We start from the raw sequence: 15,000 nt of genomic DNA, 5'->3' as shown, positions 1-15,000 counted from the left end.
GGCGGGAGTCCCGCGTCTCCATGCTCTTCAACAGCCTCCTCCCCGGCTCCTCCTCCTCCACCAACGCCGCCACCCCTTCGCCCTCCCCGTCCCCGACCCCGCACAGCTCGCCCCCGTTGCCGCGGCGACACACGGGGGCCGCCCCGAACGCAGCGGCCCCCGTCTGCCCCCCGTGCGCCCCACAGCAGCAGCTGCACATCCCCGAGGTGGTGGTGTCGCCCCCTACGGAGGAGGAGGCCACGGCGGAGGACGAGGAGGAGACCTTGCGCTCGGTGCCGCCCATCCGAGACGAGGAGGCGTCGGACGCCCGGCCGGCCCCCAGCTCCAGCTGCAGCTCCAGGCCGGGACTGCTGGCCGCCCACGAAGGCAAATACTGTATATCTGTGTAGCCTGTACTGCCAGTGTGAGTGCGGGCCGGCCCGGGCTCGGCGCCGAGCCCAACTACAGCAGCATCCAGCCTCCTGCAGCATGTGGCTGTCACTCATCCTCCCATCCACCCACTCTCAATCTCTCCATCTCTCTCTCTCTCTCTCATCCACCCATTCCCACTCTCAATCTCTCTCTCTCTCTCATCCACCCATTCCCACTCTCAATCTCTCCATCTCTCTCTCTCATCCACCCATTCCCACTCTCAATCTCTCCATCTCTCTCTCTCTCTCATCTACCCATTCACCCACTCCCACTCAATCTTTCCATCTCTCTCTCTCTCATCCACCCATCCACCCACTCTCAATCTCTCCATCTCTCTCTCTCTCTCATCCACCCATTCCCACTCTCAATCACTCCATCTCTCTCTCTCTCTCATCCACCCATCCACCCACTCTCAATCTCTCTCTCTCTCTCTCTCATCCAACCACTCAGCCTCTCTATCTCTCTCTCTCGTACTATCACTCTCTCCCATCCACCCACTCAGATACTCTCTCACTCTCTCACCACTGCCACGGTCAGCCAAATCACTCCAGCCCACTCACTGACCACTCCTCAGGCTTCAGTCACTTTTCCATTCAGACGCTCATTCATATTCACATTAAACCAACCCCACCGTCCCTCCCCGCACCCACTTCCACTCATCCACACCAACCACCATTCAGCCCTAACCACTCATTCAACTACCACCCCACTGACTCACTCACACACACACACTCAACCACTCTGTTAACTGACCACTCACTAACTACTGTCCACCTACTCTCAGCTCTCATTCAACCACCACCAGGCTTGTGCAAAATTCCAGAATTGAATTGAAACTGGCTCTTAAATTCCAATTTAATTCTTGAATTTCACTTGCATTTCAATTGAGGTAGCAAACAGGAAGCAGAATTGCAATTCGAATTGTGCACAACCCTGACCACCACTACTTGCATTATCATCATCATCATCATCTTCATCACCACCCACCTCAGGCCCATCATTAGCCCTTTTGCACACAGTATATCAACTCACTCACCCACCCTTTTCAACACACTCATCATCATCATCATCATCATCATCATCATTAAGCGTCAGTGCCATCATTGCTCTCACTCTCTCTGCATCACGCTGATATCACACTGTTACTCTTTCTCCTTCTCTCTATCTGTCTCTCTCACTAGCTCTCTCTCTCTCTCTCATTCTCTCTCCTCTCATCACCTCATCTTTCTGTCTCTATTGACTCACTCTCTTTTTTTCTCTCTGTTTGTCCATCTCTGCTCACTTATCTCTCTCTGTTCTCTGATATCCCCCCCGAAACACACACACACACACACACACATCCCACACCCACTCATTTCCTCTTAAATCACTTCTTTTAATCTCCCCTCATCTCCTCTCACACACTCACACACACACACACACACCCTCCCATTACCCCACCACCAAACACAAACAAACACACACACACACACACACACACACACACTTTCGCCCATCTCCTCATCCTCCTCCTCCTCTTCTTGCCCCATGCTGCTGCTGCCCTCTCTCTCCCTCTCTGTCTCCGCTTGCCTCCTGCATGGCTGTGGTGGTGACGGCGGCTTGCCTCCTCTCCCGATGCTTCGCTCAGCGCTGCAGCTGCCGTTTGTCTGTGTGTGGTCCAATAAAGCGGCCTCCTAAATATTGGGCTGGGTTGGTGTTGCGGGGGCCTTCCCAGTGTACCGTTGGCCTGTGGCCTGGCTCTGTGCGCTGGCTGTCTACTGGCGCGCGTCCGCACGCGATTGCTCGCTCGCTAGCTCCTCTGTTTCTCCGCTCCCCCACTCTCCGCCCGTTACGCTGTTAATGTTTCATTAATGTTTCGCTTTTCATTTCAGCCCTCGCTAGTGGCCCATCTGCCCCTCAAGAGTGTGTGTGTGTGTGTGTGTGTGTGTGTGTGTGTGTGTGTGTGTGTGTGTGTGTGTGTGTGTGTTGGGACACGATCCTTATTCACGGAAAATACACAGTTCTAAGACCGAGAGGGCGCTTGGTGTCGCTGGATGTTCATTTCCCACATGGGTCCCAGCTCTTCCTTTTCCATGTGGAATATGTGTGCCATGTTCACTGTAGCAGTCCCAGTGATTTTCCATCTTAATCTCAAGCCACCCGCCACCCCACCGCACCCTGTGTGCCCGATTGCCGTGTGTGCTGCAGGCCATGGTTTTCCCCTGTTACAGAACCACCCCCCCCCCCCCCTCCCTCATGCTTTGGCCATGGAAAGCGCTCTAAATTTAAAGGCGTGACGCAAGAGAGGAGCATGCCTGCCTGACTTGGCTTGACGTAGGCCACCCCACCGACAGCATTTCCTAGTGACGTTGAGTTCTGTGTTCTCTGCCCTCCCCCCTGGTCTTGTGCCCCCTGTATTTTTAGACGAGGGAGGAAAGAGGGCACGGCCATGACATCGGCTGGCCCGGTCCAATGGGGAAAACGCTAAGTGGGAGGCGGAAACAGTAAACCCTCTCAGACATATAGGGAACACTCCCTCTGGATCCTAATCAAAGTGTTATGTAAGGGTTTACCCTGAAGGGCTTTATTTGTTTGGCTTGTCAAAAAGGTTACCCTATTTTTTTAGAGCATAATTCATTACCATCTTGTTAAAGAGCCTTATGGGTCTAGACATTGTGAGAACATTAGAGTGGGAACATTCTACAATTCTACATCCACATTGGTTCTTTTCGCAGATGCATGAAGCTGTTCCTTGAGAATGGAACCCATGATATTCTACCGGTTTCCACCGGTTCAGTCACCACCAGGACACATTCTCTGTATTTACAAACTAAGCTACTCTATATTCTACTGCTTATGTCACCAACACAACAACACATGATATGTGTATGTATATAATGCTTTATGTAGGTACTCCAAGTGCTTTATAGTGAATGGGACGAACCCCACTTCAACCAGCACCGGTGTGAAGCTTCTGCTTTCATAGCTCAGCTCACCATCTCTCCATCCACTTCCAGCACTAGAGGGACACATGGCCAGTAGATTAGCGCTCGTCCCGCTATCTAGCCCAGGCCATCCAGACAGCCCTCCCTCCTGCAGCACCCACACGCCATCACCCCACATCTCCCCCCTGGGGAACAGAGTGTCTCTTCCTTCTCCTCCAGGCCGTTCCCAGTCCCACACGCTGGCTTTCATCCACCCAAAGCCTCCGGGAATACACCCCTATCTGCTCTCTCTCTCTCTCAGAGCCTGGGCAGAGTCTCCGCAGACGCCGACCTATGACCTTGGCGCTGCCAGTGGCTCGCCGTGTCCCCGCTGAGCTTCAGGAGCCGGAGAGGACAGGCTGGGACAGGCTGTGTCCTTTCATAGAGGTGCCTTTTGTGTGCCCCTGTGTTCCCCAGAGATGGGCATAGAGAGAGGGGGGGGGTGGTAGAGGTGGGTGTAAGAGGGGGGGGGGGGGGGTTCGGGGTGAGGTAGGTGTCGAAAAGAGCCTTTATCAGCGGGCATTCCTGCCTTAATCTGGCGTGGATGGGGGGGGGGGGGGGGGGTCGAGTGCGGATTGCGCAGCGCCAGCGGGGCTTGGTCAGCGCTAATCCCCCTTACTGCCCCCGGGGCTTTATAAGGAATGCCAGTCTGCCCAGAGTCACCACCCTCTCCCCTCCCCTCCACCACAACCAGCAGCAGCACCACCAACCCTCAGCTGTGCCCCGTGGCCTTCCCCCCGAGCACACACCGCTGTCCCTGCCCGGCCGACTCACCCGCCCGCAGCCCTCGCTCTGGGAGCAGGTGGACGGGAAGGACGTCCTTTGTTAGATTTGTCTGTTTTGTTTGTTTGTCAGGTGCTATCATCAGAGAGTCTTTGCAATAGAGCTGTAAGCCTGATCCCAAGTCCATTCTCTCCTTCCCTAAAGGCCTGCATGAAGGAGAGGTCCACCAGCTTAAGTGGATGGACAGGAGTTCCCTCTCTTGTTTGTTTGTTTGTTTGTTTGTGTGGGTCATCAGAGCCTAATATCTTACTCCTATTCACGGCAACTCTCACCCATATCCCCCATATGCGTTCCCTTCTCTCTCCTCGACACATGAAGGATAGCACTGCCTGCTGAGGTAGAGGCTCTTTTTGTTTATTTCACTCTGTTTGTTTATTTGTTTGTTTTGAGCCCCAAACAGCTGTCAGGAACCTTTCCTGTTATCTGAGCATGGAGTCAAAGTGTCGTTGTGTTTTCGCCCACATTTTTGGTTTCTGTTCTGGGTCACACTCGCCTGTGATTGTTTGTCCTGTCTTGTTCACTCTCAGTCAGTGTCACTCTCTGTGGGCCGTGAAGCATGTGGTCTGCTACTGTTGTACGTGGTGTTTTTTTACCTGTGTTTGTCCCCCGAATTAAGAGTCTGTCTGTCTCTCTCTCTCTCACACGCTCTCTCTCTCTCTCTCCTCAGCCGTCTCCTCTGCTTCTTATCCACTCCACCATACTTGAATAAAACATTGTCAACCCTTTTCTCCCCCACAGGAGGTATGGCACCTGCACCGTCCATCGGAAGCAACTTGGACGGAGGCAAAGGTGGCGATCGCAGGACGACCAAACCAGGGGTCAGTAGTACTAGTAGCAGTAGCAGTAGTAGTAGTAGTAGTAGTAGTATTAGTAGTAGTAGCAGTAGTAGTAGTAGTAGCAGTAGCAAGGGCGGAGTGGGGCACTAAAATCCACCGTGAAAATTCTGACGGCACCGCCCCCCCCCCAACCCAACCCAACCCATCATGCAAGGACATATCTGGGTATCATAGCTCTCCAATAGTTGCCTGTATAAATTTAAAAAAGGCCTAGCCTATAGACAATGTCAACCTCATAACACAGGTAATTAAATAATTGAAAAAACAGGCACTTTGAATAGTTTTGTACGAGAACGATTAAAGTAAGCCTATATAGGCGAGTTCCACAAACGATTTATCAGCCTGAGTGAGTGGCCCACTAATTAGTCATTAGGCTAGGCCTAGGCTACATATCAACATAAGACTAGCTTGTGCTAGTTTCAAAAACGTCAATGCTTTAGCTCCTAACCTTTCTCTCTGCCTTCCATCCATATGTAAAACAGCAAGCAACCACGCAAATCCGTCGACTGTCAAAACTCCTGTAGCTTTCCTCGAACTTGATCGTTTGTAGGGTCATGCCATTAGACGAGGGGCCGCTCATTTATCCCCCTACATTTCTGTAAATAGACTTGACCTGCAATCGGTTCATTGGATAAACCAGAAACACATTCCCCATTCCCAGGAGGCTTTGCTCCATTCTAGTTTAGGCTTACGTTGATTTAAGTACAAACAAACAAATTCAATTGTCATTTTTTATTTGTGATGAAAGTTCTGTAACGCCTAAATCAGACAAAAATGAATTAAGATAAAAAACTAAGGCTAGCCTACACAAAAATCAGCATGGGAGAGATGACTGTGCAGGGTAACCATGAATGACATATAGACAGTGAGCAAGTGGTATAAATACTGATTGGACTATTATCAACTATTAGTGTGAATCTCTGAGATTTTCGCGAAAAATTCTTAGTGCATTAGCCAAGTCGATGGCCGCGGACGGCCTGCCCGCTGTAATAACTCTATGGGCCGGCCCGCATCACGCAGACTCGCCGGCCCACCGGGAAAACTCCCGATCGTCCCGATTGCCACTCCGCCCCTGAGCAGTAGCAGTAGCAGTAGTAGTAGTAGTAGTAGTAGCAGTAGCAGTAGCAGTAGTGCCAACCACTAGCTGGCCTGCTCAAATTTTAAATAGAGCTCAACAGTCCCGCCCCTCCTCTGAGAGTTTAGTTTCGGAAGTAAGTTTCCCATTAATTTGTCCTTTTCAAACCGACTCATTTCAAACATTTGCAGCCTAACAATAGTTGAACATGTTTTTTCTTTAATGTCTAATGACTAACTGACTGACTACCATTGAGTAAATTCAACTTTCAAGTTGAGGAAAACAGTTTTCATCGGACGGCCACACGTCAGTTCACGCCATTTTGATTCCAGCGTGTAACGAGCCAACAATCACAGGAACAGCATAAACATTTCCATGGCAATGCTGATCTCTACCAATCAAAGTCTCTGGTTTTACCGGCTTTTACATGTTAGGTTAGGATTTTGGGTAGTGTAGTTTTTTTCTCAAAACAAGGTTGATGCCCCATGAACTTTTGCCATATGAACATGTACAATCGCTTAGTCATGTCATAACTGGTTTCTAGTCTACCATGGACGGTTACAATTTTATGGCTTATACTCCAGTTGTCAATGGAGAAATTGTATTGAATTCTTACTTCTGGAATCTGCGGGGGCAGGACTGTTGAGCTCCATTTACATGTATTCATTTAGCAGATACTTTTTTTTGGGGGGGGGGCTTTTTATGCCTTAAACCCTTAGAACCTGATTGACGCAAAGTGCGTCAAAAAACACACCCTTTCTTCTCTGTTACATTGCTCCGGAACTGTTAATCCTTTATTGCATGACAGAGCAGAAGTGGGGCTTTCCAAAGAGACTACACACTTGTCTGTACGATCAAGTATAAAAATGAAAATAATTCATGAAATTAAATCAAATTGCATCATATTTACAGTCTATACTTCTCTGCGTTCACCTGCGCACCCATTACTCTCGTTTGAATTACTCGCGAACCCGTGATCTCATAGATATGGCAAGCATATGAGATGAAAGAGGAGACTCAGGGCTATCCATTGGTACCATGTATATCGATCCTTCTGGCTTATAAAAACCGATGAAGTGACTGCAAAATAATAACATCATGTACACAAACCAATGCTGCACACCCATTACTCTCGTTTGAATTACTCACGGAGTAATTGATACCAAGTACATCCTTCTGGGTTATAAAACAGACGAAGTGACAGCAAAATAATAAGTTCATATAGCTGGACTTACCCCACGTTTTTGTATGTTTTTTGTGGCAAAGCATGTTTATAATCCAATGGCATCCAATTCAAGGCTCACATTGCATCCCAATTTGTTCAACAAAGAAACACCTTTTTTGCCTTTACTTTGTTCATGGCAATGCAGTAAAAAGTTGAGAATCATTATGAGTGCAGAGCCTACACCACAGGCTGACACGCAAACTCGGGTCAAGTCAGGTCAGATCAGTTCGTGTCACAGATATGGAGCGCAGAAAGGTTATTTTTCATTTTTCATTTTTCAAGGTAAATCACACACCACATATTTCTGTAAATTGCTCAGCCCCAGAGTATCCCTCCAACATGGCAATTATATTGCCCGATTCGGGGCAGTCTGCCCTACACACACATGAAATGCATGTAGAGCTATGTTTGCTGTGGTGAGATATATGTCAAAATATAAGAATTTTTTATAATACGCTTTTTATATTTTAATTCTTTAAAAATCTAAATAAAATCAATGCTAGTTAGGGTTGCAAAATTCCGAATTTTCAAAGTTGGAAACTTTCCATGGGAATTAACGGGAATATATGGGAATTAACATGAATAAACAGGAATTAACGGGAATAAACTGGGAATTTTTAATATGGCAAGTTAGTCTATAACACGGAACTTAAATGTAGTGGACAAAACCCCATCTTGCAGTCTAATACTGGTTAAAACAACCGGATTTAATGCAATTTCAGTCGAATTTCTACCCTGCACATATGTCAATCACATGCACACAGCAATCGGCATAGGCTGCTAGACATAAAAGAAACCTATGGTGCGTTCATATTCATGGGGAAAAAATGTTCCAACCAATCGGATTTTGTTGTTGAGTGGTGTGGTGTATCTTGGGCAGTTCAGTGTTGCTAGTTTAGCATGCTAGTAAACCATAGGCAGAGAATGGGATTCCCGCTAACATGCTAGCTTGCTTTGTATGCTAAGCTAAGCGAAAATACGAACATACAAATCATATGCTTATTACGAAACAAAATGTTAATGTTTGTATATGAAACAGTTTGTATGAATTACCCAAAATACCCAGTAAATTCCCATAAATTCCCATTAATTCCCATAATTTCCTTTAATTCCATTAAAGTTTCCAATTTGGAATATTTCCAAAATTCCCCAGCTTAACTTTCCACGGAAATGTTCCGCCCCTTTGCAACCCTAATGCTAGTACTAATACATGAAATGATGGCAGATCTGGATAGCCTAGACTCTGCTGGAAAAAAAACAATATATAATATGTGTGTGTGGCACTTACAATGACCAGAATAAATCCTTATGAATAAAGGTAGTGAAAATGCCCTAAAAACAGCTTAGGGTTCTAAGGGTTAATGACAGTGGGACAGTGGAGAATGACAGGAAGTGAGTGGGAGAGAGAGTCGGGGTGGGATCCAGAAAGGACCACGGGGCGGGAATCGAACCCGGGTCGCCGGCGTACGGTGCAGGTGCCCCAGCAGTTGCGCCACAGCTGGGGCCTTTACCAGATACTTTTAATCCAAAGTGACTTACATGTCAATTATATTACAAGAAACTACATTGTCCCCGCAGCAACTTGGGGTTAAGTGCCTTGCTCAAGGGCACAGCGGTGGAAGCCGGGAATTGAACCCACAACTTTTCAAGCTACTGCATGCTAGCCCAGGTTCTTAACCGCTACGCTACCACCGCCCACCACTCACCACTACTCATCAGATCACAATCACTAACTCAGCCCCTGAGGAATGGGCCTGGGAAACCCCACGCTTGGCTACCGATAGAGAGAGTTGATCCAGCCCTGGCAGAGACGGGTGCTTCTGTCCTTCTACGAGCTGGCTTTTACAGTCCAAGCCCCAGCCCAGCCACTATGCCAACTCCACAGTCCTGAGAGAGAGAGAGAGAGAGAGAGAGATAAATAAAGAGAGACACACAGGGACATATGGAGAGAGAGAGAGAGAGAGAGAGAGAGAGAGAGAGAGAGAGATAAATAAAGAGAGACACACAGGGAAATATGGAGAGAGAGAGAGAAAGAGAGAGAGGCAGTAGTTGTCGGGAAGGCTCTGTTCCTCTGTGGCCAGTGGTCTGTTAATCACTTATCCCACACTATGTAGCTCGGAGTGGCTGGTGGCTTTTTCACTGCCAGCACAGTCAGTTCCCCCCGAAATGAGATTACTGAGCAATTCAGCAGTTACATCACCAGCGCTTGGCCGGCACAGGCGAGTCCTAACAGCACTCCAGCTACCACTAACGCTGCCAGCATCTCCCCTGCACTGCATCGACTCAACACCCACCCAGAGGAAATCACACAAGACCTTGATGGCGGAAAGCCGAGCCATATTTCTTGTGTCTCTCTCTAACGTGATCGGAAGAACTTTCAGTGCAATAGATGTTCCGCTTGAAACTTTTCTTATTATGATTCTGAGGGGCATGTCCAGGGCGGATGGGGACGAGGAGAGTGGACAGAGCTGCCAGCTGGGGAGCGACAGCACAAAGGGAGATAAATCGATTCTCCTGCCCCCTCTTCATCCACTTGAGATGCTCAAACCCCTGAAATCTTCGGACGGATTCTTCTGTCTCCTCCTCCTTATTTCTGTAGAGCTCAACACTCCCCCCCCCCCCCCTTCCACAAGGGCTTTACGGTCCAGAAGTACATTTTCCATTAATTTCTCCCATTGCCGTCTGGAAAAATCCATATATAGAGAGTTTTAGACCTTGCCTTAGGCTGACCAGCTATGATGCGACTCATAATCATACAACACAACATGTTGAGCAAAAAACGCAAAGCAGACTGTGTACATATTTTAATTTCTGAGCGAAGGAACAACTCATCCCATCAGCCATTGTGACAATAATTTGACATGCTTACTTTTGAATTTAAGACAACAAGATGACTACTAACTTCCGTTTCTATTGAGTAAATTCAACTTTCAAGGTGAGAAAAACAGTTTTCATCGGATGGTCACACATCGCTTCTGATTGATAGCATCCATCTTGTTCAACATATCCATGGCAACGGTGATCTCTACCTGCAAATGCTCTGCTTTTACATGTTAGGATTGATAGTATAGTGTTTTACTGGAAATCGCAAAACAAAATGTATATACACTATATTATGAGCATAAACAATGGCTTAGTTATGTCATTGCTGGTTTTAAGTCTACAATTTTATGGCTTATACTCCAGTCGTCAATAGAGAAATTGAGTTGGATTCTTACATCCGGAACATAAGGGGGGGCGGTACTGTTGAACTATTGACCTCATCTCCAGTGACCACTGCCTCCTCCCCTTTTTAAATGTTAGATAGATAGATAGATAGATAGATAGATAGATAGATAGATAGATAGATACTTTATTGATCCCCAAGGGGAAATTCAAGTTTGCATAGATTCTACTACTCCCCTTCCCTCATTGCCCCTCCTCTACTGTCTCAGGTGGACTCCAACTTCATGAAGAAAATCCCGCCCGGGGCGGAGGCGTCCAATGTGCTGGTGGGGGAGGTGGACTTCCTGGAGCGGCCCATCAACGCCTTTGTGCGCCTCTCGCCCGCTGTGCTCATCACGGGCCTCACGGAGGTGCCCGTGCCCACCAGGTGGACACCTCCTGCTATTGCTCTCTCTCTCTCTCTCTCTCTCTCTCTCTCTCTCTCTCTCTCTCTCTCTCTCTCTCTCTCACTCACACACTCACTCTCTCTCACTCACACACTCACTCTCACTCACACATACACAAATAAAGACAGACACACATACATACTCTCTCACTCTCTCTCTCACTCTCTCTCTCTCTCTCTCACACACACACACATTCACACACACCACCTCAGAGCCCTGAACTGACCCATATCTACAGTAGCTTCTCACATCTTAAAACCCATTGTTTGCCCCATATCTCCCAACTGCCCCAGCACCTCTCATACAGAACTGCCTTGCTACCCCACATAGTAAAGTGGCACATTTGCATTACTGGAGTACACATAGAAAGTCACTGACTAGAAACAGCGAGCTCAGAGGTATAAGATGGAGGAGGAGCTCTACTATCGGAATAGTGAAGATTTCTTCCAGGAGCTCATTGGTACTGATAGAGATCTCTCTTTCCCGCAGTACAATGTCTGTTGTGTTTTGCTTTAGATAAAAACCTGGGCATGGATGGTTCCAGCAGCATCTTGGTGCCAGACTACATGGCCACTCTTCCATGAATAATCTCCAGATTGGATGCTATTAGAGTTGTCTGTTCCTTATCAATGAGTTTGAGAAATTGCTCTCATCAGTAGAATGCTTCTCATCAAGAGATTTTATTTCCCTGTATCTCTCTCTCTCTGTCTCTCTCTCTCTCTCTCTATCTCTCTCTCTCTCTCCTTGGCAGGTTTTTGTTTTTGCTCCTGGGCCCGCGTGGCAAGGGGTCACAGTATCACGAGATCGGCCGCTCCATGGCCACCCTTATGACAGACGAGGTGAGCGGAAATCCCACAATCCCCTCAGCCTAAACCCAGCTTCCTCTCCCCACTCACCGCGGTCAAAGACACACAAAGACACACAGTCACATTGTCTGACCACATCCTCCCATAGCTCTCACCGTGGCACTAACGGTACCTATGGGAACTGCTGCCTCCCTGTGTGTTCTGTAACTAATCGCATGTATCACTGCGAGAGATCTATTTTATGTATGATGCACGCAGACGGGGGACATCGCTGACGCTCTCGCTCTGGTTTTATAGCTGCTAATGGGACATTAGGTGCATGGGAGCACATTTAGTCCTGCTGTGGATAGAGACATCACGATGCTGTCAGAATATTATGAGCATTCTGGTGACAATAGGGTACATTTGGCTGAAAGAAATATATTTTTTTAAGGGAGTGAGTGTTGTTTCAGATCGTGTGACCCAAAAGTGGGTCAGTCAATTACGATAATGGGAGTCATTGATTGCATCCAATCAATCAATCAGTCAATTAATTAATCACTCAATTAATCAATCAGACTTAATATATATATAGTGCCTTTTTCTGTGGAATAGCAATACAAGTTGCATAACAGCAATAAATTAAGATAAATGTAATTGAGACAGAAAAATATTAAAGAATAAATTGTAAGAAGATTTAAAAAAATTAGAGTATTAAAACAAACATGTTTTTCTCTTTTCAGATTTTCCATGATGTGGCATATAAGGCCAAAGACCGGACGGACCTGCTGTCGGGCATCGACGAGTTCCTGGACCAGGTGACAGTGCTGCCTCCTGGAGAGTGGGACCCCACCATACGCATCGAGCCCCCCAAGAACGTGCCCTCACAGGTAACAGGGGTGGCATCATCATTTGTCAGCTGCTTACACACACACATACTTACTGACCCACACGTGCACGCACATACATACACACACACACACACACACACACACACACACACCAGGGATGGAAATTAAATATTTTTTCTACCTGCCACTGTGGCTGGTGGATTCCAAAATCTACCAGCCACTCAACTTTTTTACCAGCCACTAGAGAAACGGCATGAAAATGTGATATCATGATTATAGTAGGCTACCCAAAATGATCACGGTAATCTGCATTATTGCAATATGACTAAAATGTGCTGAGTTTTGCCCTAAACCTGTCCTCCAAGCACAGTAGCAACAAAACTAAAGGTCAACAGAACCACATTCATATGCTATAGTGTCTTGTCATAAAAGTGGTGTGGCTCCTTTAAGACTCTGTTTGTGTGAGTTCTGGAGCATCCTATAATCCAACTCTCCCAACTTGATCTAACTATAGTGTACATCATCTGATTTAAATATTTACAAGTATCAAGGCTATATTTAAGATTTAGCATTTATTTTCTATTTGGCCCGTAATGAAATCATGCTCTGAACAATTTAAGCACAGCTCAGCTTTAAGAAACGTAATATGCATGCTTAGCATTTTGTGAAACTACATTGGAAAAAACTCTGGTTGTACAGTTATCGAGGCGACATTTATTTTGTATTTGGCCTTATCATATATGACAAAATCCCAACGTTGGAGACCGTGTAGACATTTGCTTCAATTTCAAAACCGGATTACTCGGGAACGGCTATAACTTGTATAAGGGAATGCTTTACACCTTTGCGTTCGGTAAGTTCTGCTGTTTATTCTGATACGGTTTGTAATTTCTTTGAATTAAAAGTTTGTGAGATATTCCATCACGACGAATGGGTGTGGAGATGTCCGTCTGTCTGCCTCATAGGTCTAAATAGCAGCGTGTCGCGGGCCGGATTAAAATACCTAGGCCTACGGGCCAATTCAAAAGAGAACTATTTACGTGAGAATATTAGCCTGTGAAGATATAATGCAGATCCACAGATCTCACTAGATTTATGTCTATGCAGTCATCCTGAAATAATCTAGCAGTGGCACATGAAAGCATAGTGACAGTTTCTTAATGGTAGTGAAGTGAAAGTGAAGCGTTGCACCAGTGCCTATAGGCTATGCTGCGGTGGCGGCTCACTACGAGTTGTAGAACTTCAAATCAGCGCGATTTACCCCCTATAGGCTGGTAACGTTAGGCTACATGCTACATGATCCCTACAGACACTTTATTATTTTTAACCGTCAAATAGTATGAAAATTAGACCGGATCTGACTATTTGTGGTACGCTAGCTCTACCCGCCACAGTGGCTGGTAAGTTGACCAAATTCACCCGCCAGCACACAAAACTACCCGCATTTGGCGGGGGGCGGGTGGTTAATTTCCATCCCTGACACACACACACACACACACAGAGCTGCAGAGAACTGGGCTATCAGTAGAGAGATGGAGTATGTACACATCACACACACACACACTGTGTAGAAACTATTGCCTTAAGCAAAGACTACCATTTTGTTCGGATGCATAACAGACAGATTGTACAGTAGCATCAACAAGGTCGACAATATCTCGGTCAATAGTGGTAGACGGTTAGCGGTCACGCCATCAGGGTGGATATTGTACGGTCGTTGATATTGAGATAGTCCAGCTACCCACTCTATGGCTGTTTGTATCAGCACACATATAATGAAATCAGAACACATTGCCTAAGGCAAGCCACTTGTTACTCACATAGCTGATTAGGGGCTTTTGCAGGATGTCCACACAGTCTGTGTAATAGCCTCTGTGTTTTTATCCTCTTTAACTGCTAATGACCACAGGCTCCTTAGTGAAAGTGAGTGTTCACTCTGTCATGTAGATTTATTTATTTATGTATTATTTAAATGCCTTGTTTTTGTAATGTGTTATACATTCATACTTTCTCTTATTTTGATTACTTACACATTTCATTTTAAAGTTGGTGTCGTTACTTTTAATATATGCATAAATGAAGGTTATGTGATGTTTTCGTGTGTGTGTGTGTGTGTGTGTGTGTGTGTGCGTGCGTGCGTGCGTGCGTGCGTGCGTGCTTGCGTGCGTGCGTGCGTGCGTGCGTGCGTGCGTGCGTGTGTGTGTGTGTGTGTGTGTGTGTGTGCTTGTGTCTGTGTGTGTGTGTGTGTGTGTGTGCTTGTGTCTGTGTGTGAAGACGAAGAGGAAGAGACCACCGCAACCCAATGGCACTGCGTCCCCCTCTGAGCACAAGGAGGAGGCACATCAAATTGGCCCCGAGCTGCAGAGGACTGGCCGGTCAGTACAGAGACATAATATGGACACACACACACACACACACCAACATTCTGTTAATGCCTGCACATACACATCACCTGCAATC

At 46.8% G+C, this 15,000-nt stretch overlaps 1 protein-coding gene across 5 annotated transcripts in view; it reads left to right on the top strand.

Annotated features, from left to right (window-relative positions):
- The window catches only part of LOC143140979 (sodium bicarbonate cotransporter 3-like), an 85,021-nt gene that overhangs the window by 51,896 nt on the left and 18,125 nt on the right, over positions 1-15,000 (top strand). For 4 of the 5 annotated variants that reach the window (XM_076302170.1, XM_076302167.1, XM_076302171.1 and 1 more), the window contains exons 7-12: positions 1-366; positions 4,896-4,975; positions 10,728-10,885; positions 11,656-11,743; positions 12,433-12,579; positions 14,815-14,915. The exon at positions 1-366 is cut by the window's left edge and continues 69 nt beyond it. In XM_076302170.1, the coding sequence (XP_076158285.1) occupies positions 1-366; positions 4,896-4,975; positions 10,728-10,885; positions 11,656-11,743; positions 12,433-12,579; positions 14,815-14,915 (940 nt within the window). The remainder of the gene's footprint in view (positions 367-4,895; positions 4,976-10,727; positions 10,886-11,655; positions 11,744-12,432; positions 12,580-14,814; positions 14,916-15,000) is intronic. The other variant, XM_076302172.1, reaches the window with a different exon arrangement.

Source organism: Alosa pseudoharengus, unplaced genomic scaffold (genome assembly GCF_046254945.1).
Source record: "Alosa pseudoharengus isolate Yale_2024_CS ecotype anadromous, Long Island Sound unplaced genomic scaffold, YU_APseudo_1.1 YU_APseudo_1.1_scf_23, whole genome shotgun sequence".
Taxonomy (NCBI): Eukaryota; Metazoa; Chordata; class Actinopteri; order Clupeiformes; family Clupeidae; genus Alosa; species Alosa pseudoharengus.
The sequence above is the reverse complement of the archived record's forward strand: the minus strand, read 5'-3'. Positions and strand labels throughout refer to the sequence as shown.